Here is a 25372-nt window from a genome sequence, read left to right as displayed (position 1 = left end):
CCCACCCCCTTTTAACCATACTCCACCAGAGCACCATCGAGAGTATCTGGACTTGTTTTATCACTGTCTGGTATGAGCTGACTGCAAGGTGCTGCAATGGATTGTAAGGACTGGAGAGAATTATCAGGGTCTCTACTCCCTGCCCCCAATCCAGGGCATATACTAGATGTGCTGTGTTCACAAACCCTCAACATGGTCAAGGACCCTTCCCATCTGTCCCACAATCTCTTTGACCTCCAAAAGGTACTGCAGTATAAGAACAAGGACTACGAGGCTAGGTGACGGCTTCTTTCCCCAGGCTGTGAGACTTCTGTACACCCTGTTACCGTCTAATACACATTCTTTTTGACAAGTGCCAGCAGCAGAATACTGTTGTATATGTCAATGTATGTTTTATATGCAGATTATGTCAACTTGTACTTCTACAGAACTTTTTATCTGTGAATATTTTGGGTGACATGGTAGTGTAATGGTTAGCACAATGCTTTACAGTACCAACAACCCGGGTTCAATTCCTACTGCTGCCTGTAAGGGGTTTGTACGTTTTCCCCATTCCCCAGGTGCTGTGGCTTCCTCCCACGGTCCAAAGTCGTACCATTATCCCATAATTAGGTGAGGGTTAAATCGGAGATTGATGGGTGGTGCGGATCAAAGGGTCGGTTAATAAGTACAAACATGAATAAATAATTGCTGTATGTCATATATGTACTGTTATGTGCACCTTGGTCCTTGAGGAACATGATTTTGTTCAGTTGTGTACATGTGTACGATTGAATGACAATGATCTTGTGTATTTTTAATTAAACTATTTTAAAATTCTTTCAAGGTTTAATTTTATTGTCGAAGTACACATTTTGAATCATTTATGAAATCTCAAATTCTATTCCAGCCTTACAACCAATAATCCAGAAGTGTGGCTTGGCCAGTTATGACAGCATTGCTGCCAGTCAGCTTATGTTTCAGCAGGAAGTCCCTGTTCTCCAGAAAGCCGTGGCAATCAGGAGATGGATTTGGAGACCAAATAGCTTTCACAAGTAATTGCAGTTTGGTGCCGGGATGGGGGGAGGTGGTGGTGGTGGAGGTGGAGCAAAAGCACGGAAGTTCACCATCCACTGAGGCAGCCCATGGGCAGCATGGGATCTGCAGACTGAACATTGTGCATTATTGTTTTAGCCAATAACAGGAGATGCAGGAGGAGCGTAGATGGTGCTTGCTGGTTTGGCAGCTTTGGTAGATCAAAGGACCAGTTTCTATGGTGTTTGTTGGGCACTGGTGAATATTCAGTTTTACATGTGGGATCCCCATTCTTTCAGGGCTTGATTTTTAAGGCGGTTTTGTTATTATTGTAATGTTAAAAGCACTTACACACCTTTCCTTCCCTCAATGCATTCTATATTCTCGCTCCATTTCTCTCCTTTCAGAATCAGATAAATCAGATCACTGATAAATCTCATGAAATTTGATTAGACCATAGAGCATAACAGAACCAGGCATTCAACCACTGAGTCTGCTCCACCATGTCACTTTTAACACCCTGACAAATCAGCAACCTATCAACCTCCACTTTAAATATGCCCAATCACTCGGCCTTCACAGCCGTCTGTGGCAATGAATTCCACAGATTCACTGCCCTTTGACTGAAGAAATTCCTCCTTATCACTGTTCTAAATTAACATCCCTCTATTCTGAGTCTGTTCCCCCGGTCCGAGACTCCCCTACTATATGAAGCTCTGTCTTGGCCTTACAGTGCTCTATAGATTTCAATGAGACCTCCCCTCATTCTTTTAAGTTCCAGCAAGTACAGGCCCAGAGTCATCAAATGTTTGTCATGTTAACCCTGTCATTCTCATGAACCTCTGGACCCTATCCAATGCTAGCACGTGGCAACAGTACATTTGGAGACCAAAAAAAATTTATAAATTACAACTCACTTGTGCAAAAAAAGGAATTGCAAGGTCACGTTTGTGGAGTGTTTATGGACAAGTAAGAAGCTGTTGCTAAAACAATGAGTGTGGGTCTTTATGCAATTGTACCTTCTCATGCCCTTGATGATGAGGTTCCTTAATGATGGATGCTGCTTTCTTGAGGCACTGCTTTTTGAAGATGGCCTCGATGGTTACGCTAAGTCTTGAAGATAGCTGTGATGGGACTGGCTAAGTCTACAATCTTTTGCAGCCTCTTGTGGTCCTGTGCATTGGAGTTTCCATACCAGGCAGTGAAATAGCCTGTTCGAATGCTCTCCTTGGTACATCTTTAGAAATCTGTGGTGTCTTTCATGACATAGCAAATCTCTTCAAACTCCTGATGAAGTATAGCAACTAGTGTGGCTTCTTTGTGTAGAGCCCAGGATAGATCCTCTGAGATGTTGATGCCCAGGAACTTGAAGCTGCTCACCTTTATTTACCACTGACCCTTCAGTGAGGACTGTTGTGTGTTCTCCCAACTTCCCTTTCCTGAAGTCCACAGTTCTTGGTCTTGTTGACGTTGAGTACAAGATTGTTGTTGAAATGCCACTCAACCAGCTGCTCTGTCTTGTTCCTGTACAACTCATCGGTGCAATCTGTGATTCCACCAGCAGCAGTGGTATCATTGCTAAGTTTATAGATGATGTTTGAGCTTCGCCCAGCCACACAGTCATGAGTGTTCAGAAAATAGAGTAGCGGGCGAAGGGCAAATTCTTGAGAGGCACCTGTTGATTGTCGGGGAGTAGGATTTACTATTGCCAATTTTTGCCGTGATAGCCTGAAGACGAAGTCAAGGATCCAGATGCAGAGGGAGGTACAGAGGCCCAAGTTTTGAAGCTTATTGATTAGTACTGAGAGGAGGATGAAGTTGAATGCTGAGCTGCAATCAATAGAAAGCTGCCTGACATACAATATGTATTGTTTTGTCCAGTAGCTGAGCAGAGAGTCAGTGAGTGCCTCTTTCCGCATTTGATTTGGTATTGAATGTATTCATTCTGTTCCTTATTCTATTCTATTTATTTTCTGTTCCTCTAGGACCTAGAGTCTAGGTGTTTGCCCTGTTCAATCAGGTCCTTATTGAACTTCAGTTATTCCTTTCAGTGTGAATAGAGCGATACAAATGTTCTTCCAGTTCACTGTTTGCAATCAGGTACCCTATAAACAACTGGGACTGTTTTAAATTGGTGGGAGAGAAAATAAAAGAACACAAGCAGCAGATAGATATTAAATCTGTTGCTGCTGTATAAACGCGTTCACAATATGATGCAGTGATACTGATCATAGAGTCACGGAGCACTACAGTGCAGAAGCAGGCCCTTCGATCCATCTAGTCCATGCCACATGGCTATTCTGTGTCGTCTCATTGACCTGCACCTGCACCATAGCCCTCTATACCCCTTCCAAACATGTACTCATCCAGCCTTAAAGGTTGATATTGAATGCATGTTCATTACTTTTGGCAGCTCGTTCCACACTCTGAGCTCCCTTTCATGTTCTCTTTAAATATGGTGGGGAGGAAATCTTCACTTACATATACATACAAAACCTACCCTTTTATTGCAACAGTAGCCCTGAAGCAGCAACTAATTCAGAAATAGTTTGTGCATTTACTTAGCAAGAATGTGAGAAAAGCCAGTTTCAGAAGGGAAGCGTGTTTCATTGTTTCTCTAAACCCAACATCTTTTTTCAAATGTTTTTTATTTTTGGATGAACTTGCTTGGTGTTTGTATTTAAAGCAAAAAACTCTTATAAAATAAGTAGAATTTGCAGCCTCATCTATTATTTCTCAACAGTATAGGCAGTTTCATATGACTGTCCTAAGTTCAAGTTTACTGTCATTTAACTGTCAACATATACAGTATTCTGCAAAAGTGTTGGGCATCTATATTGTATATAGCCAAGACTTTAACACTACTGGCGCTTCATTTGTCATGAGACCTGGGTGGTGGCAGGGAGTTCAGTAGTATGGCCTGGGAGAAGAAGCTGTTTTCCCATCCGAACAGTCCTTGTACTGATGCTGTGGTACCTCCTGCCTGATGGTAGTCATCCTTGACAAAGCTAAGTGCCTTGCGTATGCAGCACTCCTTTAACTATCTTGGTTTGGGTATTTGATCCTCCTCAAATTTAAACTGGAGGTGGCAGTGTTTTTTTTAACGAGGTCGAGTTGCGAGCACAACATCAACCTGGCACGGATGGAGAATGCGCTCGGGAGCGGCCTGTCACTGGATCGAACTCGGGAGCCTCCATTCTTGAGCCTGGCACTGATCTCACTGCGCCACCAGCTGACCTTGGTTTGGGTGGAAGAGAGACCCCTTTGTGGGGTCTTTCACTCAGATTCCTGTAATTCTTGTACGAGATGGTGATGCAGATAGCCAGGACAGTCAGTGGTTAGATTGGGGATGTGGAGTGGAGAGCCTTGCCCACCTTAATCTCCTCAGCAGCTAAATTTAAAACCAAAATTACGTTAGATTAATCTACTGAAGTTCTTTGAGGTCATAACAAAGAGAGTAGGTAAGAGGGAATCCATGGATGAGGTGTATTGGATCTTTGGAATGTGCTTGATCTGATCTTGTGAGGTTGATTAAGAAGAATTGTGCATTTGAAATTGGTGGTTATCTGTGGACTTCATTTGGGAATTGGTCATTTGGCAGAAAGCCAAGAACGGAAATATAACAGTTTTTCTCAGATTGGTAGGTGGTAACTGGTGGTGTACTGCAGGCATGGGGTGGAGAGTTGAGAACTGTTCCGGTGGTTTGTCTGAGGGGGAACAAATCAAGGTTCAAGATTGTTTAATGTCATTTTCTGTACACAAGTGTAAAGAGAACAAAATAATTGTTATCCCAGATTGGATGCAGCATAAAAAAAAGATGGAAAAAAAATGAAGGAAGATAAATATCATTAAAAATGCACAATAAATATAAATACTTAGAGTAGCTTGTATACATTAATTGTATGTTCTCGAAATTAGCGGGCGAGTGGATTGTGAGTACAGGGTTTGGGGAATGTGAAGAAATTTCAGGGGAGAGGGTGGTGAGGTTATACCAGAAGACACATGAGCAGAATTGGGCCATTTGGTCCATCTTTAGTTTACTTATTGCGGTACATAGAGCGCGGGAGAGGCTCTTCTGGCCTTCTGAGCCATGTTGCCCCAGCAGTTCCTGATTTAATCCCACCCTAACCGTGGGGAAATTTACAATGACCAACTAACATTCCAACTGGTATGTCTTTGGACTATGAGGGGGAGGGAGAAAATTGAAGCACCTGGAGGAAACCCACACAGTCATGGGGAGAACGTACTGTAATACTCTGGTTAAGACTTCTACTGCAAAATGCTGTGGGCTTTTTTTATTTTAGCAGTTTTCTGCAGAAGCAGTGTGCCCTGCTACATTTTTGACTTCGGCTAAAGATGGGTCATTTTGACCAATTTAGGAATATCGTGTCAGTCAGTCGGGTTTGTCTTGGTACATGTTGTAACTTTCTGCCCAGTGGGATGCGATGGAAGCTTTGAGACAGCTGGGTGGGATCAGATTTCTGAAGGTACTAGTCTGGTTTGGGGTCTTCTGGCAGGAGGTGTAGAGAGAAGAGCAGACTTGAAGATGCCAGAAGGATCCCACCGGAAGTGGAGATCCTATTGCAAAGAGTGCTTTGTGAAATGAACGGTTAAAGGAAGGAAGTTCTACCTGTGTTTGCTGATAGGAATTCAGCACCCAACTATTTCAGAAACAAGCTCCAACATTTATGTGCACATTTTGACTGGTTTAACTGTAATGGGCCCCTTTATTTTTCTTTTCTTTTTCAGTTAGCTGTTTATTAAAGTTGAAATATTGGGAAATATATTTCCTTCGTAATTTTATGCCAGGATGTGGTCTGTTACTTTACTGGCGAATGATAACTGTACATGGGACAGTACTTACACGGCATTCTCTACAATTCATGTTTCTCTCAGGAACATCCCTAACTTTCCTGTTTGGTTGAACCCAAATCATACTGACCAAATCATGTGTGTTGCTCACGGAAGGTGGCCTTCTCACTGCCGAGTCATGTGGCTGTTAGGAAAACTAACTAACGAGCCGCATTTGGTGTACGAGCCCCCAGTGAGGGGGGTACAGTACAAACTCCTAAGTAGTGGTAGGAGTTGAAACCAGGTCGCTTGTAGTGTAAAGCATTGTGCTAACCACTGTGCTACTGTGCCACCTATCAATTCTGCTCCACTGTTCAATCATGCCTGATTTATTAACTTTCTCAACCCCCATTCTCCTACCTTCTCCCCATAATCTTTGATGCCCTGACAATCAAGATCTTGGCAGATAGAATGTTATGTGGAAAGCTTTTTCAGGTTATCTGCGTCAGTGTACGTAACTGAAAAGCAAAGTATTAAACGGTGGAAGATGAGATCCTGTTAGTGTTCTGGAAGTGCTGTTGCTAATTGTCAACATGCAGCTATGTTAGCAATTTAAAGGGCATTTAGTAAATATTGGCTTTATTACATGAAGATTTTACTTTGAAAGCAAGCAATTCTTATTGCAGTTGTGTGGTGAGATCACACCTAAGGTAGTATGTGCAATTATCAAAGACAGGATTAACCTGGCATAGATGATATACAGCAGTGATTCACCAGCCAGGTTCCAGGGGTGGTGGATTTGCTGTGTCAAGAGACTGAGTGAGGTGGAATTGTCTTTGTTCGAGTTCAGAAAAATTTGAGAAGATGTCATAAAAACAAACAAAAGATCTCAAGAGCTTGTCAGACTAGGTGCAGGGAGGATTTTTCCCTGTGAAGAGAGTCAGATCACAGAGTCCAGTTTCAGAACAAAAGATCGGCCATGAAGTTTGAGGTGAGAAGACATTTCTTCACTTGGAGTTTGTTTTACCCTGAAACTGAGAGGACTGAGTCAGTGTTTTCATTCAAGCCAGAGATCAATGGATTTCATTACCTAAGGGGAAACGAGGGTGGTTGAAGTGGTGCTGAGAAATGACACTGAGGTAGCAGGTCATTGTGATTTTAAAGATGGAGCAAATTAAGGTCTCTGTGATCTAACTGTTCTTATTTCTTAAATTCCAGCATTAAAGCCATTAATTTTGCTTCAGAAATCAATGAAAGGATCTTCGGTGTGTTTATTTCTACATAAAACTGGATTTCTTGATTCACCTAACCTTGGAGTATAATCCACTGTACAATTTTTTAAAAATGGTCTCAATAGAAAGCAGGTTCTGGGGAGATGTTGATTTTATTTAATGCTGTTGGCATTCTTGATCTAAGGAATATTGCACCCAATACTTTGGGGAAGCCACTGCCCTAAATGCCTTGCAACACTAATCTCAATAAATAAATAATCAAACAAGCAAACAATACCCAAAATTCACAGTGGAAGAGTTTATTGGGAGCGAGAGTTTCAGTCAACTCAGGACTACCTCCCAGTTGATAAATCATTCAAAGATTGCATTCCGAGATGTGAGGAAGCTTAATTTCAACACAAAATTTTAATTATGAAAAATTTTAGTTTTGCAATTTTTTAATTAAAAAAAAACAAAGTGTTTATCTTAAATTAGTAGGTAATCCCTATTCTCCATTTAAAATTTGTAACTTCCTGTTAATTAGAACAGGTTGTTAGCTTCACATTTTTATAATTTTAATGGTGACAACACAGTATCCTTCGTATAGCATATAATCATAACTTTTCTGTTGCATTTTGTGGCAATTTCCTTGTATGTTGTTTTCATTTTACTCCAATAAACCCTGCCACCCTTTATCTGCTGCAGAAGCTGTAGAGGAAGATGGAGAGCACAGTTACCTCAGAATGATCACTATCATTAACATTCACGGGTGGTTCACTTATCATTTCTGACTGCAGAGACATGGCAGCCTTTTTATGAAACGTCTGCAGGTGTAACAAGATGATACATATAACATTGTGCCACAATGGATTTATGTATTCAGTTACAAAAGAAAAGTCTAATGAAAAAATACAGAAGGTAATTCTTTATTCCTGCACCACACTATTTGTCAGTTATGTCCATAGACAATGAGCACTTTTTAAAAAAAAAAATTTGCGTTAGCCCTATGACCTGGATGTTCTTGTTGAGCTTCATTTTCTGGCATGTGACGTCCTGGTGTGTCCAGGCTGTTTCAAAGATCAGACGCAGGTAGAGTTAATGAAGCTGGGAATTAAATTCAGGGATCAATAACAGTAATGAATGCCTTGATGCAGTGTTTGAAAGAAGACTCGTCTAATGGTGCTTCTCAGAATGGTCCTGCACCAGCTACTAAAGCAGTGTTCTGTCGGATTGATTTTTAATATTGGCCTCTTTTATCCAGTGTTCTTGCCCATATTTAAAAATAAGTAATGTAAGCCCATGAAAATAAAACCAATTTAATGTTAAAGTTGACTCATAAAGGTATTTGTTTAATATTATAGAAGTCACAAATCAGGAATATCTCTTATTTGAGGTCAGTTATTTTGGTTAACTAATAGCTAACCTTCACTACTACCACTTCTGCAGAATTTTAATCAGAGTATCAAGTTAGGAATCTCCTCAACAGCTGAACATCAGTGTTTCTGTATTTGTGCAAATGCTCATTGGTGGAATGTTGTTTCATTCTGGGCCCAATTCTCTGCTTTATTGGTTAAGTGAAAGTGAAAGATATAATGGCATTATTCAAAATGAAGTTACTTTGAACATTTATTGATGTTCTTTCCTCAACCACCAACAAAAAGGCCAAATTCATCACATTGTTTCGAGTGAGGTATTGCTGGTTCCAGCTTGACCAATGCATTTATCCTTAAATTGTTGTTTTGTTACATTTAATACAGTTTAAATATTAAAAATCTAGTTTTTTCCTCGCAGTCGATTTTAATTATTTCTTTTAGAAACTGAAATTAACTGCACCGCATTACTTTCACATCTCACATCTTTCTCTGGTGTCACTGAAGTAGCAACTAATGGCGTGGGCCTCTCTACCTTCCATAGTGACATGTCTCAGGTGAGATCATTTCAAACATGAACCCACTGTAGTGAGGAACACACTGCGGCTTCATTCGGCTCTGTTCACAATCTTGCATGTTCTATTTTTCAGAAAAGCATATACTTATAAGGTTCTGCAACTTAAATAAGCAGTTATTTTGAACATGGTAGAAGCCACATGGGTCTTCAGTCATGGTGAAATAACTTCTGCAATCAGCTGTAATCATTTGCAACCCAACCTGTGATCATCTGTGCATGTATTATAAGTATTAATGCAAGTAGCCTTGAATAATTGGATCATGACAAATATTCAGAGCATAAGCCTTGATCTGAAAATGTTCCTGTCAGCCAGTATTGCTAGTCAGCCGGCAGGAAGTATTTGCATTTAGGGATGTCATAATCCATAAACCAATGACTGCAATCCATAAGTAATCAAATTATGGGTGCAGATGATGTCATAATCTTGGAGAAGATGGCTGTTAACTGAACCCTTTATTTGGAATACCTCCTTACATTCATTTGCAGGTATCAGATATCATTAATGTACACCAGATGAAAAGTGTTTATTTTGAAAATTACTTCGAGTAATTTCGGGCAGATGGAGCTCGTCAACCGTGGTTGGCAGCTCATCGAGGAGAAGGAAAACTCTGATCTCAAACCTCCTCCAAAATAACTGACCTCCTTGCGGCTATACCCACTCATGGGAAAAACTTGGGGTGTAAACCCCAGGGAAAAATCCGGATTGACAACTCCTGTGACGCCTCTGGTGCCAAACTGTATCGGTCCCTGCTGTTCTGTTGGAGAGGGGGAACCTGCTACATGGACACAGCTTGCTTTCCATAATCGGACTGCCCTGACTCTGTAGAAAGCTAGGCCACAGCATCCATGGTTGACCCCTACCAGTGGAGGCCTCACAGTTTCTAGTTGTGCTTTAGCAGTTTTTATTATTTCCAGAGATCCGTTCCTGCAAGGTTGAAATGTAGCTTGAAGCAAAGGATATGGAGTATTTTATAACTCCTGATTGTTTAAAGCAGAATATTTTGACCTCTAGAAGAGATTGATAAGTGGGATGCAATTGTTTTGAAAGACTAGAGAGGAAAGTTAGCCATCAGCTATATCTAATGTCACAATAAATGTTCTAAGATCCTGTCTTTTTCATTAGGTTGACAAGTATGAGCTGTAATCATTATGAAGACTTGGTGCTGTAAATTTGTATTGTATCTGCTTAAGTGCCATCTGAATTTTAGTTTGTTGGATTCATGTTGGAACATCTCTCCTGCTGTCTGTAAGGAGTTTGTACATCTTCCCCATGATGGTGTGGGTTTCCTCAGTGTCTCCAGTTTCCTCCCATAGTCCGAAGATGTACCAGTTCATTGGTTAATTGACCATTGCGAATTGTCCGGGTATTAGGCCAGGGTTAAATCAGGAGTTGCTGAATAGCACGGTTTGAAGGGCAGGAAGGCTTATTCTGTGCTGTATCTCAATAAATAAATCATACATAAATACTTTGTAAATTTAAACTCATGAATAAAGCTAAATTTTAACCATCTGTATTTCAGCATGCATGAATATTCATATCTGTAGCTTTTGTATGTAGGTGTCACATTTTATACCAAGGCATTTGCTGTGTATTGAAAGGAGTTATTGCTGCATTGTTTTTTTACCACAGTCTTCAAGAGCTTTGCAAAGGTTTATAATTTATTTACACATACATAATTTTATTTGAATCCTACAGTGGTAACAACGAAATTTAAAAATGGTTACCTTTGTGTTTCTTGTGTCACTGTGAAAAGAGAACTCTGATGGTGGTTTGGCTTGCAAACCTGTCTGCAGTGAGCAGTCTGGGATCAGGTCCAGATATTGATGTAAGTGATGGCTGTGGTTCAGCATGCACTCGGTGACAGAGTGTAATGTATGATTAGTTTGACAGTTCTCAGCCGGCTGCTTGGTGGGAAGGATTTGACCACGGTAAACTAGCCCAACAGATTGGCAAAGCAAGAGGATCCTTTTGCTGGCGCCCAGCAAGCTGGTTGCGAGTGCACTGTTCCCTGACTTGCTGTTGGTTTAAGCTGGTGATGGTACATTGCTCAGATTCCGTTTGCTTCATTGCTGGCCGCATTTCTATCTTGAAGGTGTTGATAGTTGAATTCATATCCCCGTCTGGAATTAGCAGCAAAATGGAGAAAGGAAAGGGAGTCTTTAAAATCCCAGCAAGACCAAAAGATAATTGTTATTTTAGTTAGAAACTATTTCACTTCCTTGCCAATTTAAAATCAGTGCATAAGACTATAAGACACTGGAGCAGAATTAAGCCATTCGGCCCTTTAAGCCTGCTGTACCATGCTATCATGGCTGATTTATTATTCCTCTCAACTCCACTCTTCTGTCTTCTCCCCGAAACCTTTGACACCCTTGTTAATCAAGAGCCAAAGCAATCTCCACTTTAAATGTACCCAGTGATTTGGCCTCCACAGGCATCCATGATACTGAATTCTGCAGATTCGCCACCCTCTGGCTGAAGAAATTCCTTCTGCTTTCTGTTCTAAATAGACTTCTCTCTATTCTGAGGCTGTTCCCTGTGATCCTAAACTCACCCACTATTGGAAACGTCCTCTCCACCCTGACTCTGTCTTGGCTTTTCAGTATTTAATAGGCTTCAATGAGTTACCTGTTCATTCTTCTGAACTCCAGCAATTACAGGCCCAGAGCCATCAAACACTCCGTATTAACCCTTTCATTCCTGGAATCATTCTTGTGAAGCTCCTCTGGATCCTCTCCAATGCCAGTATATCCTGTCTTAGACAATGGGGCCCAAAACTGCTTACTGTATTTCATGTCCTTTAAGACACATTAGCTTTAGGGCAACTTCCTTGCAGGTTTATATATGTATTTTTAAATAGCCTTTTCAGAAAGTTTACAACATTCTCACCAACCATACTTATTTAAAAAAAAGGGTGGTTGAATTGTTCGGGGGGCTGCTTGATCATTAGATTTCATCAATTCAGTTTTTTCTTTAAGTTCATACTTAATTCTACGGGTTCTTGTACATATCAATGAAATATTATAACCAGCCAGCCTGCCTCCAATGGATAAAATATTTTGAAATGATTTAATCAATTTGTTTGTAACAGTTCAGCCTTAAGATTTGAAAATCTGACAGACTATTTCCATAAATGGGACTAAACTCAGTGACATTTGAGCTATCTATTGGGATCAGACAAGCAATGAGGGCCAAGAAAAATGACTTTGGGTTGTCTCATTATGTACCTCTACCCCGCTACTCTGTTCTGGTTGCAGATTACTGTCAAACTTATACATTTCTTTTAAGGATGTGGATTTGTAAGTATAATATCTGGTGAAGGAATTCTTTGCCCAGTCTTCAGATAGGTTTTAGATGTATTCATATCTGAAGCAGAAAAATGTTACCATCTTCATTGAGTGTCAAGAACAGCTGATGTGGCAAATTCTCAGTCTTCTACTGTTTAAATTCCAGAGGGAGAGGGAATTGGTACTAAAAAGTTGCTGATCGTCACATGAATTGTGACATGAGAAAAGATTGGTGTTTTAACTCTCCTTAGTTCACAGCAGTCTTTTTGACACCAATTTAAAGTGGAATATTGCAACCGAATGGTTAAATAACAAATATGCTATGTACCTATTGGACTTAAAATCCCTGTTACATGTATATTTTAGAATAGCATATAATCAGATGTCAAACTAAAAAAAAAATTAATTTCTTTGGGGTTGGGGGGAGGAAATCAGCTCAGTTTGATAGTATCTGCCTTTGTCTGCACAGGTTTGAAAATTACTGGGTAAATATTGTACCCCGCATAGTTGTGGAGGATGATTTTTTTTCTTGAATGTCATAATTTTTTTTGTGGGAAACTGCTGGGAATTTTCAAGTTGAAATTTGTGTTAGTATTTCATTTTATTATAAAAACTGCTTTATTTATAGATAGATATATAGATATGTGTGTGTGTGTGTATGTATGTATGTGTATATGTATATATTAAAAAACCCTACCTATTAGTTAGCATGATCTGCTTCAGATCCAGTTGTGCATATTTATGTAATTAACTTCAATTTTGATGTCTGCATTGATCATAGTGAATTTTTCCCTTAGTTTAATGGTGAAATATCTTGAGTTACTTCACAAAATGATATCAACCATGTGATCTGAGATGCTTTAATTCAGTGGTTGATGCAATGTGATCAATATAATCGTGAAATAATTAAACTTGAGTTTCAAATATTCTTTAATGTGATGCTTGTTCGTCTTTTATTGTAGTAATGCACCACAGAGTGGATTCTCACTTATTCAAGTTGACAGTATGAATGTCACTATGAAGGAGATACTACAGAAGGCTCTAAAACGAAGAAAAGGGTCACAAAAGGCTGCAGGTAAAAATGAGAATCTAATTCAAAAATTAAATGAACCTAATATGGTGATTTGCATATTGATATTATGCTAAATATGATTTGTTTATCAGCAGTTACATAAATATGCAACATTTTAGGTGGGCTTGAATCTTGAAGTTATATTATTAGAAGGATCTTGCAATGTTGAATATTCAGTTTGCTTATCAGTAGAGATTTTTATGTCTAGATTAATTTGCAAGTGTTAAGCAAATGATTTGATGCAAAGAACAGTGTAAGACATTGATCTAAAGGTATTAGCACTAACCAGAAGCTACAGAGCAGAATTTCAGGATGACAATTTTTGCATGAAAGAAGTGGGAAGGATCCTTATTGTTCTTTTTCTGTCATTCTTTATGTGTTTTATTATTTTTAATAAAATCATACTGGAAAAACTCTACCAGTAAGCAGTATGTTACAAAGAGGAGAGACAGCATGGGCAGGTCTTTGCACAGGCTGCCTGAGCTGCTGGAATGTTACTTGCATTTTTTCTTTATTTTGGACTTCCATTATCTGGAATTCCTTCATTTCAATTATTAATTTTACTCCATTTTGTTCTTTTCTTGTTACATGTTTTACTTCTGTTCTTCTTTCTACTTTTGGAGCAGACTTAACTTTATCTAGTGATAGGCTGATGCCTTCAAGTGGCAAAATCCTTAGTTAACCTCTGTTTCATACAGGAGCAGGTTACCAAAGGATTGAAGTGCTCAGATGCAGCCGATAAATTAATATAACGTTTGCTACGTTCATTCTTTTTGTCTTTTGTAGAGGCTTAGGGCCATTTTGCAAACCAATAGACAACAGAGAAACTGAGAAGATAGGAGCAGGGGTTGGCCTTTCTGCCTTTAACCTGCTCTGCTATTCAATATCATTATAGCTGCTAAAATCACAAAGTATTTTCTTAGTCACTGTGTCAGGAATTGTAAGGGGACAATATAAAGCTACTTTCATCAGTAAAGTAACTCTGGGGAGAAGTTAATAATTTCTTCTTACATTTCTGTGCAGTGCGAACTTGAGCTTTGGAACAATATGTATAATTGACATTTATTCAACATTTGGAATATTTTTATCCAAATACTTTCCACGCTTTTCATCCTTTGATCGTAATTCTAACTGGCGGTAGTTGGTGGAGAGAGGTAGTGGTTGGCAGGAGATGCTTCTTAACTGAAATATCATTCTAGAGTAGAAATAGTGAAAATGTAGGTTGTCAAAGTAGTCACTAACCAAATATTCTAAATATGGACTATTAATATTGGAAGTATGCTTCTCATGGGTATAACAAATAAAAGTAGATCTCCGTCAAAGGTAATGGTTCAGACCATTGTGAGATGAATCAGACCACAACTAACAGTGAAATGAAGGGAATGGCCAATGTATTCAAGTGTGAAGGTGGAGGAATGTTGCTGGCGGTTTGTCAGATTAAAGGAGGCCATGGAATCTTGGAGAATTTCTCTCAAAGATTTCAGTTATCTTATTTATCAATCTGCCCCAAAACTGTTCAACATTCATGTAAGTAAGATCATATTTCTTGTGCAGATTCAGGGGCAGCTTTTCACGTAATGACATAACGACGGTGGGGTGAGAGAGTGGGGCGGCTACAGTTTGTACTGCAAACTTGGAGTACATTCAGTAAGTTCAGGAGCCCCCAGTTCGGTGTAGGCATCATGAACCTTCTGGTGTTTTAAGAGTGAACACCAGCCATTTTGGGCTGCTATTCCCCAGCAAGGTCCTACCCTTTATTTCTGCTGATTGGTAAAGAGACGGCCAATCCTGAGTTTACCACTGAACAACACTGAATTTGGAACTTGGGTGATACTATTTCCCACAATGTATCATAGACAGCTGCCAGAGCTCAGATTTCAATAATGAAAGTGATTAGACATTTAAGGAAAAAGTATAAAGCAAGCGTAGAGTCAAAGTAGTGAATTTCAATAGAATTGGAAGTGTTGGGAGTCAATGGGAATGGTGACCTTTATTTGTTCTTGGAATGCCTGTAATTCTGTACTGTACTATCAGTCCAGTAATGTCATTTACCAGCCCTTTTGTCACTGCTTGGGCTATTTAATACTCTGTAACATCGATCTCTTACATTGGACGATTGGAAAGAGGGTTAATGGAGACAAGGCTATAATAATTTTGAAGTGAATTCATCTGGAAACAATGCATTGGATCCTTTAAGTAATAATAATAATTAACCAATGCATTCAGGGTAGTGACTGAAAGATTATGAAATTATCTATGCATTCATTTTAATGTGCCATTCACTTTTTGAAGAAATGGTAAAACAGTGAAAGTAATTTGATCAATCTTCTGAAGGTTCCTCCTGTAAGCCAGACTACAGATTGTCTGAATGTGCATTAAAAAAAGACAAACGGGCTGCATTGGCCATCCATCAAGGGGATTCCAGTAAACCTTGTTCAAGAGCTGGCATTGTTGGGAGCATAGTTGGTTCATTTCAAGGTAACTTTCTTTCAAGTGACAAAAAGAAATGTATGAACATTTCAGTGGAGACAGTTTAAAAGAGTACTTCTGACTGGCCTGAAAGCATCGCACTAGCAACACTGCAGTGCTAAATAGCGAACCAAGTCCTCTGGGATCCCCTTTGCTGATGTCATCAGAGCATGTCGGCTTGAGTTTATAATGCACCAAATGGATTGTCTTCAAGGATGTATGTTGAAAAGTCCAAAAGCAAATTCTAAAATGGGATTCATTTGTATTTGTGGCGTAAAAATGTTTGCTAGGTACCCTCAGTTTCCTCTTGATGCCCTCAGACCTATTGATGAGAAAACCAGAAACTGGTAACCTCCTGAATTTTTCAACGTACTACTAATTGCATATGAGTAAAAATCAGTCATTATTGCTGTATGTAAAGTGCATAACGTGTGTATATTCTGTACATGTTTTCTGTTGGATAACAGAATTTAAGTCCCTTGGATACAGAAATAAAATGCAGAGCCATTTCTCTTCCATTGTTGTAAAGTACACCCCTCCATTCTTGCCTGCTCATAATTTCTAAATATTTTGGTTACTCTCAGCTTTAAAACCAGGGACAGTTCTCGAGTGTATAAGTTTTACATTGACATCTGAACCACAAAATGCGATCAGATTGTAAAAGTTGATTTCTAGCAATTTTTATTTCCTGGTGTGTAATCTGTCAAAAGATTAAATTAACCATCTGGGGATGAATCGTGGAGTTGTATTAAAAGTTTGAATAGATAAAGTGGGAAAGGACATGGATGGGCTGACGCAAGCCCATATTCTGTGGGGCTGATAAGAGCCGTAAAAAAAAAAATGGCAGAGGAGCATTTAACACTCAGAGATCTGATTCACATGAAAAGCTGGTAGGGTGGTTGTGGATCAAACCTGCTAGCGTCTGCAAGCAATTTGGCCACTTGCCAAGAGCCATTGTTCACCCTCAGCTGTGGCATTGCAGTCCAGATGTGCCAACTGCACGTTCTGATTTTGCCAGCTGACTGCGCCGTTTGATAACCAGCTCTCTGGATGCCCATCACTGGCCGCAGAGATAGAATTAAATGATGATGATCTTCCCACAAGTTGCAGGAGGAAGCAATGCATATAAATCTTGATTTCATCTCAGCATGAGAAGTCTTTATCCATCATCACTCATAATGAACAAGTCGTTAGCTTCGATGAATGGTTCTATATTTTTGAGAGCTGCTTTTGTTCGCTTTTTGGGTGACTTTATGTATTCTGGGGGTCACATTATCTCCCCAGCAAGGGAGAGATTAGTTCATTGTGCCAGGGTAATGCTTAAACAGCTCTCTTGCATTAGAGGGCTCTCAGCTATGCCCAGAGAAACATTACTTAAGCTGTGCATTTCAATCCACTTGTAAATTTTCATTTTTTTATTTTTCTAGTTGGTATGTCCAGATTTGCAGGACATCTGACTACATATAGTGGTGACGGATGAATAAACTACTTCTTGCAATTCAAGTTAGATGAAATGAAAATATATCCTCTTATATAGTGCATTTATTTAAATAATCGAAATACTGGACACATTATGGGAAGCTTTTTGCCAAGTTAAAGCATTAGTGGAAAGTTTCAAAAATTGTTTTGGCGTTTTTGCTTGTATCTGTCACCAGTAATTTCTCTTGACCTGGTTATGCAGCACAAAATACAATCATTGTTTTATCAATTAAATAAGTTAAATGTATAATCTTAAATACATTGCTAAGATCCTGAGAAAGGAGTTACATTTGTAAGGAATTTAAATTCACACACAAAAGGATAGATTCCCAGATGGGCATTGATCAATGCATAACAGCAGAGTGAGAAAGTAATAAACTAATTTGGCTAGCTTTGAAACTTATTATTTTGGATGATTGTTAACTTTGTTAAGGATTGATCTTGCTATAGCTCTTTTTTTTAAAAAGGGAAGTCTTTTAAGAATTCAAAAAGAAAATCAAGTCAGCCAGTCAAACTCATGATAACTTTCATCAGTCCTGGCAAAGAAAAGAGTGAGACCAGCAGTTCTTCACAACAGCGAGTGTGTCTTCTGTCATTGAAAAGCTCATATCTCACTTCTGTGTCCTTCAGATGAAAGGAAAAAATGTTGAAGTGTGCAAAATGTGGTGAAATAGTCGTCTATGTCCGTATTGATTCATACACAGAGTTATCATGGAGTGTTCTTCAGTTTAAGTATTTGAATTCATGAGCTTAAAATGAGTGTTCCACAGCTGTGTCAAGTACAAAGTGGTTCACCTAACTGGAGAATCTGTATACACTAAATACCAGTCAGTCCTGTTGACTGAAGCTCATAAACTGCTCATCATTAGTTTTAATTATCTGTGTAAATGAGCTGAATATTTTCAGAGTTAACTTTTTACTTAATCATATGCTTTATATGAAAGGGTATTTTTGGCCTATTGGAATTTTATTACCCGAAGGAGATTTTTGTTTCATTTCTTAACTGTTTGAAGAACAGCGATTAATTGTTTAATAATATCAAAAAAAAAGGAAATTGTAAAAACTGTTTCTTTGAAACAACTTGTGCATCTTGTTAGTTAACATATACGTTAAAAGTTTCTTGGTCACACTGAATTTCCTGTGAAATTATTATCTTGAGTGCAAATATGGAAGTGGTGGATGTGGGTTTGATCTCAACATTTCAGAGAAATTTCGATAGGTACATGGATGGGAGGGGCATGGAGGTCTATGGTTCGGGTGCAGCTCAATGGGACGAGGCAGAATAATAGTTCAGCATGGCCAAAGGTTCTATTTCTGTACTGTAGTATATGTAGAAATTCTGTTTAGATATGTTTGGTCTCCCAGAAATGAACTCGCATACTTTATTGTGAATGGTTTTTTTTGTTGCAGCTTGTGACCAGTTGTAACGCACAACACCATTTAAAGCCCCAGGTTATATATTTGGTTTGCTTTGTTTGATTATTCAAACTTAGTTTGACCAACGTTAGGAACCTCTGAGACTGGGAGCAATTTGGTTACCATGATAAGTAGGACCTTGCCACTCAGTTAATTAAGCTGATTTAAAGAAAAAACATTATTAAAGATGAAATTAACTTTTTTTTTCTGATCTCCTTTACGAAAGTAATTAACTTTCATTTTGTGTGCTTTGCCTTGTATGTAATTCCAGGTCCCCAGTGCTGTACATAAATGTTAACTGCCCTTTGCAATGCTGAACACAAACAGTACTAAACGGTGCACTTCATAATCCCATGAACGAATAAAATATGGGCAAACTGCTCTCAAATTTCAAAGGTAGTTCTGGAAGCTGCTTCATGAAGCTTGCTGTTAAAGGGAGCTTTATATTCACGGTGAAATAAATTTGTATCAAATACATGATTACAGTGTAGAGGTATTAAATTTTCCATTCCTTCAGTCCCACTTTGACGAAAATCCTGTCTCAGCAAGCAAGTCGCTGGCAAATCTTTTCTCTCTTAGTGCTGGTTGAAGTGTCATTGCTCAATACTTGGTCCATTATCTTCCACCTTCAACAATGGATATGAACTACAGCAGCTGGAGCCCAAAATAACTGAGTGAAGTGTTCTAATATTCTTGAGTCGTCTCACCTCAATAGTGAAGGAGAGCTTGTGTGTGTGTGTGTGTATATACACATACACATATATACATACTCACGCATAAAAAATACGGGCTTGTATATAATTTTTTAAAAAATCAGCTCTGCTTAGGTTATTTCTAAATACTAGTTAAATAGTAATTTACTACCTGTGATCCCAGCCTGGCCCTAGCTGGTCTGGTAATAGAAGGCCTAATGACTAGTAGCCCACATCCTCATCAACTGCTGACATCCCAAGAGCAAATAGGCCATCGCCAGCTTATTGTGACAAGTGCCCAACAGAAAACAAATGTATGTTATACTCAACAGTTTTAAAAATCTTTCTGTTATTTAAGACGAGTAAAATTGAAATGAAAAAACTCTCACGTACACAGATTTTGACCTCGGGCCAGAATTTGCTGCCTGTGACAACTCACTTGGTCAGAACAAACATCAGAGATTCCGTATCTGCTGAAAATACAGAGCAACACATATAAAATACAGAACAATACGAAGCACATAAAATACAGAGCCACAGATAAAATGCTGGAGGAACTCAGCAGGCCAGGCAGCATCTGTGGAGAGGAATAAAGAGCCTGTGTTTTGGACTGAGACCCTTGATCCTGATCCTGATGAAGGGTCTGGGCTTGAAATGTTGGCTCTTGTCAGAACAAACTTGTCTTTATCCAATCTGTCAGTGTCACTTCATGCTTAAAGAATCCCCAGTTTTAAATAGAGCCCATCGTGCCATTGTGATAGGGAGAGGGACTGTGTGGGCAATTGGTGGGGGGGCACTATGGCAGCACAAAGTGTACTAACAAAGCTGCTGATAAACATTGAGAGCCAGCTAAGCCAACATACAGTTCAGCAGACTGTCAAATGTGGCAAAGACTTTCAATGTTTAACAACACACCATAACAAACAAAACTTTTCAGCTGCTTCCATTGCTTCCACAATTGAATAAGATGATAGTTGTTGAAACTTGGCTTAGTACTACAGCATTGCACTAGCCCCGTTGCCTGATTTCCCCATATATTTGAGATCAAACCATTACATGCAAATAAAATATAAAAATTAACAACCAATATCACTCAAGTAAACTTGATTAATGAAAAAATTGACCGGTACTTTAAAAATTGACCAGTTCCTTCAATTTTTTCATCTCTGTGAAATTGGGCTTACTTCCCTTGCCTGGTGCAGGTTCAGCAGACTTACTTTGATGCTTCTAAATGATGAGACATGAGCTGATTTGTATTGAACAGTGGAGAAAACTACTGAGCAAGGGCAGCCAGAATGGTTGGGGATTTAAAACATTGGCTTTATTTGTCATTTGTGCATCAAGACATGCACTGAAATGTGTTCTTCTGCGTCATCGACCGATAGTGCTGGGGGCATCCCATGAATATCGCCACACTTCTGGTGCCAACACAACATACCCACAACTCACTAACCCTAACCGTACATCTTTGGAATGCTGGAGGACCCAGAGGAAACCCAGGCAGTCAAGAGAAGAATGTACCAATTCCTTATGAACAGCAGCAGAATTGAACCCCAATTGCTAGCGCTGTAGTAGCGTTCTGCTTACTGCTATGCGACTGTGCCAGCCTTAAGAGGGAATTCGAGCAATAAAAATTGCTCACAACTTCTTAATGCAGCATTGCTGCATATTGCAAAGGTGCATTCTGTAAAGGGAAATTCATCTTTGTTGGCATATCTCTTTTTGTTAACACTCAATTCAATCACAAAGTAAGATTATCTGAAATTATGTTAAAACTCCTGCCTTGAATTAACATTGGTGCTTAGTTTTATGTAAATTTGAGATATATTTCTGGGCTTTCTTCAACATTTTATATTATGGCTGAAATTAATACCTTGTGAATGTACCCTAGCTTGGAAGGTAAGGACAAAGGAAAGCATCTGTAACTCGCATTGCTTTATGAAGCAGCTTTACAAACAACAACAGCTTTACTAGGGAAAGCAGTAGGGGGTTAATGCAAGTACTGTATCATTGTAGGTTACATGCCTTGTGTCAGAACTTTGGGGAAGAAGTTCAAATAAAAAGTGAACAATGCTGCCTAATTCTGAGGATCTCTTCGCTGCAGCACAAGATGAATGTGCAAAGGAAGCTGTTACGGCAGATATTTAATTAGAAGCAGTCACGTTGGATAAATCCGAAGTGTGTTGTCTCAGTGGACATGTTCGGGTTTTTGGTTGAAAGCTTTCCTGGCAGTCACAGGTGGAAATGGCTTACTGGCAAAACAGAAGTGCCAATCCTTACTGCAGAATGGAAGGGTGAAATTCATGTTGTTGAAGAATGAGGGGGGATCTCATTGAAACCTATTGAATATTGAAAAACCTACAAAGGGTGGATGTGGAGAGGATGTTTCCTATAGTGGAGGAGGCACAACCTTAGAATACTGGGACATTCATTTAGAACAGAGATGAGCAGTAATTTCTTTGGCCAGAGGATGGTGTATCTGGAATTCATTGCCATGGATGGCTATGGAGGCCAAGTAATTGGAGATATTTAAAGTGGAGATTGATAGGTTCCTGATTAGTAAGGGAATCATGGATTACGGGGAGAAGGCAAGAGAATGGGGTTGAGAGGGATAATAAATCAGCCACGATGGAATGGTGAAAGAGTACTAAAGGGCCAGATAGCCTAATTCTACTCCTGTGTCTTCTGGAAAGCAACTTGTGCAGAGATCTGCTGGGGATTCAGAAATGAATAAATATCAATAAAATGTTCAAAATACAAAAGCTTTGTTCATATACAGGAAAATTAACTACACATTGTTTGACATGCTTCAAATACATTGGATTCCAGTTAATTGTGCCATCGGTTTATCATGGCAGCTACTTGTTTTTCTTAACGAAAATAGCTGCAATTCCATTTGTTTATTTGGGACATTATGCGCTTAATTAGGACAGGAGACAGTTGCCAGACAGCTTCCAACTAGTGTCAGTGGCGTGCAGTTGTGTAGCCATTAGACACTACACTGTGCTTCGAGCAAATGGTTTTGAAATAGTGTCGGCTGCATGTATTTGTGTTCAACAAATAGTAATTTTTGTCACTGATGTAGTTGGCGAAAATAAACAGTAAGACAATTCAGATCCATTTTGCTCACTGTGGTTTCAAACATTCAGACGTAGAGATGCCAGAAACGACCAGGAGTGAAAATGAAATGGTTTCACTAGTTAAAGTTAGGAACTATGAAGAATCTGAAGGTATCAACAATCATCTTGAATGTTACAATGAAAATGAAAATTTGTTTCTTTTGTGTATTTGGGACACTATGCCACTTAAGTGGGACAGGAGACTACTGTTGCCAATCAGTTTCTAACTAGCGTTAGTTACGTACACTAGTGTGTTCATTAGAAACCACACCACACAGGATGTCCCAGTGGTCACCCATTTTTAATTCCACTTCCCATTCCCAGTCTGACATGTCAGTCCATGGCGCCCTCTACTGCCGGGATGAGACCACACTCAGGTTGGAGGAGCAACACCTTGCATTCCGTCTGGGTAGCCTCCAACCTGATGGCATGAACGTCAATTTCTCGAACTTCCGGTAATGCCCACCCCACCATTCCCATTTCCCCCTCTCTCCTCATCTTCTTACCTGCCCATCACCTCCCTTCAGTGCTGCTTCCCCTTCCTTCCCTTCCTTCCATGTCCTTGTGTCCTTTCCGATCAGATTCCCGCTTCTCCAGCCCTGTATCTCAGAATCAGAATCAGGTTTATTAACACCGGCACGCAATGTGAAATTGGTTAACTTAGTAGCAGCAGTTCAACGCAATAGATAATCTAGCAGAGAGAAAAATAATAATCATTAAACAAGTAAATCAATTATGTATATTGAATAGATTTTTAAAAAACGTGCAAAAACAGAAATACTGTTTTTTTTTTAAATGAGGTAGTGTCCAAAGATTCAATGTCCATTTAGGAATCAGGTGGTAGAGGGGAAGAAGCTGTTCCTGAATCGCTGAGTTTGTGCCTTCAGGCTTCTGTACCTCCTACCTGATGGTAACAGTGAGAAAAGGGGAAACAGTGAGTGGGTGCTGGAGGTCACCGTGAAGGCTATGAATGCAAAGGCCCTCGTCTGAGGGGAAATGAACCTCATGGCTTGGTGCAGGGAAGGGACTGAGAAGTTGGACAGAAAATAAATGACTTGTCTTCCCTCCCCCACTATAGCTCCATTGTCAAGCACTAGGTTGATTCCGAAAGAGCGAGTGAATGTGAGGGAAATCAGAGGCTGAGCAGCAGAGAGTGACAGAGGGATTCTTGCTGAGGAGCAGTCAGTGGCCACAAACTCATCCGTGCTATTTATTGGTATAGATTTTTTGATTGGTGGCAAAGCAGTGCACATGCCATAAGAATTATGACATTCGGCCAATTGAATCTGCTGTGCCATTCTTTCATCCTTTTCAACCCCATTCCCCTGCCCTTTCCACATAACCCCGACTAATCAAAAACCTATCAACCTCTGCTTTAAATATACCGAGTGACTTGGCCTCCATGGCTGTCTGTGACAGTGATTCCACAGATTCACCACCCTCTGATTAAAGAAATTCCTCCTCATCTCTGTTCTAAGGGGACATCAAACCTGCTAAGACCAGGGTAGTTTTTTGGTGTGGACTTCCATTAATCCAGCAGGGATTTCTTCAGTGGAACAGCGATGACTCAGTGACGTCATCATACAGCCAGTTATGTGGAACTGAAGTAAGCAGGATGGGGGAAGTCCCGTTGTGTATTTGAAATCATTTTGGAGTTTGTTCATGAGCTTGGATGGAAGCTGAAATGTTACACTTCTGTTAAAAAAATCACTCTGCATTTTGTTTTGTTTGAGGGAAATGCAACCCACATTTTCAAATTGAATATTATTTGAAAATGAATAATTATGCCTTAGTGTGATGTCACTAATTTGCTTATCTTCCAAAAAAACAATAAGGCCATTTCACAATGAGATGAGTTTGTTTTTGTAAACTGAGTGTTTCCCTTCATTACGTAGAGAAGGCTGCAAGCTGTGTGCCCTGTGGAGGAACACCGAATAGCTGACAGCAATGTAGGGATTCCTGCAATAAGCTATGCATGTTTGGAAATCCTGAGTTTATTGTCAGCAGCATGGCATGGTGACAGCAAACACTGACAGTTTCACCAACTGCAGAGTCCAGCCATTAGAAATTTTCTGCTAACCTTATAACTTCAAATAATAGCAATGAAAATTGATACCAAGTTATGTACTTCAGCTGGTGACACTGATTTATACTGGGCAGAATTTGAGCTGGCACTGTCCCAGTTTAGCAACGGCCTCCTGCAATATAAATGGGGTAGTGACTTCAGTGATGTAAGTGATCCAGTACCCAGGGGTGAATGTCTTCAAGCTTTTTTTGGCAGGTTTCAATGATATTTCTTTCATTCTGAGAGTGAGGTTTCCTATAGGTTAACATCTCTAAAGAAAGAAGTGGAGATAAGCTTTGCTCGGTGACTAAAATTCACTGAAGCATGTTTCCTTCTCCTCAGGACGGAGTGGCAAAGCCCTTATTTCTATTGCCGTTTTCCTGGCACAACGTGGTCTTCAGCTTACTGTTTTGTGTCTGTGTATTTTCAGGTTAAGCTGCTCTAATAAAAGTAGCTGCAGCAATCTGTGATTCAATTTTCCATCTTTGGAAAAACAGCTGCCTTTTCTGTAACTTTTTAAATTCAGTAAAATATTTCAGTGTTTTGAACCGAAAAATGCACCAATTGGAATGAAGATTTAGGGAAGATGATCAAATGCTTTCAAAGATTTTATACGTGTGGAAGAATGAGAAACAGGAGTAAGCCACCATCGTCCTGGAAGTCTGTCCAGCCATTTATTGAGATCAACAGCAAATTTCTGCCTGGGGTCCATTTTCCTGCACTATCCCCATATCCCTTGATTCCCTGACTGTCCAGAGGTACAGTGGCATGCAGAAGTTTGGGCACCCCTGGTCAAAATTTCTGTTACT

General features: G+C 39.5%; 1 protein-coding gene across 5 annotated transcripts in view; it reads left to right on the top strand.

Annotated features, from left to right (window-relative positions):
- Positions 1–25372, top strand: part of mapkap1 (MAPK associated protein 1) — a 297659-nt gene that overhangs the window by 171195 nt on the left and 101092 nt on the right. For all 5 annotated transcript variants that reach the window (XM_063073411.1, XM_063073413.1, XM_063073410.1 and 2 more), the window contains one exon: positions 13214–13326. In XM_063073411.1, coding sequence (XP_062929481.1) covers positions 13214–13326 — 113 coding nt within the window. The remainder of the gene's footprint in view (positions 1–13213; positions 13327–25372) is intronic.

This window comes from Mobula hypostoma, chromosome 21, assembly GCF_963921235.1.
Source record: "Mobula hypostoma chromosome 21, sMobHyp1.1, whole genome shotgun sequence".
NCBI lineage: Eukaryota > Metazoa > Chordata > Chondrichthyes > Myliobatiformes > Myliobatidae > Mobula > Mobula hypostoma.
The sequence above is the reverse complement of the archived record's forward strand: the minus strand, read 5'-3'. Positions and strand labels throughout refer to the sequence as shown.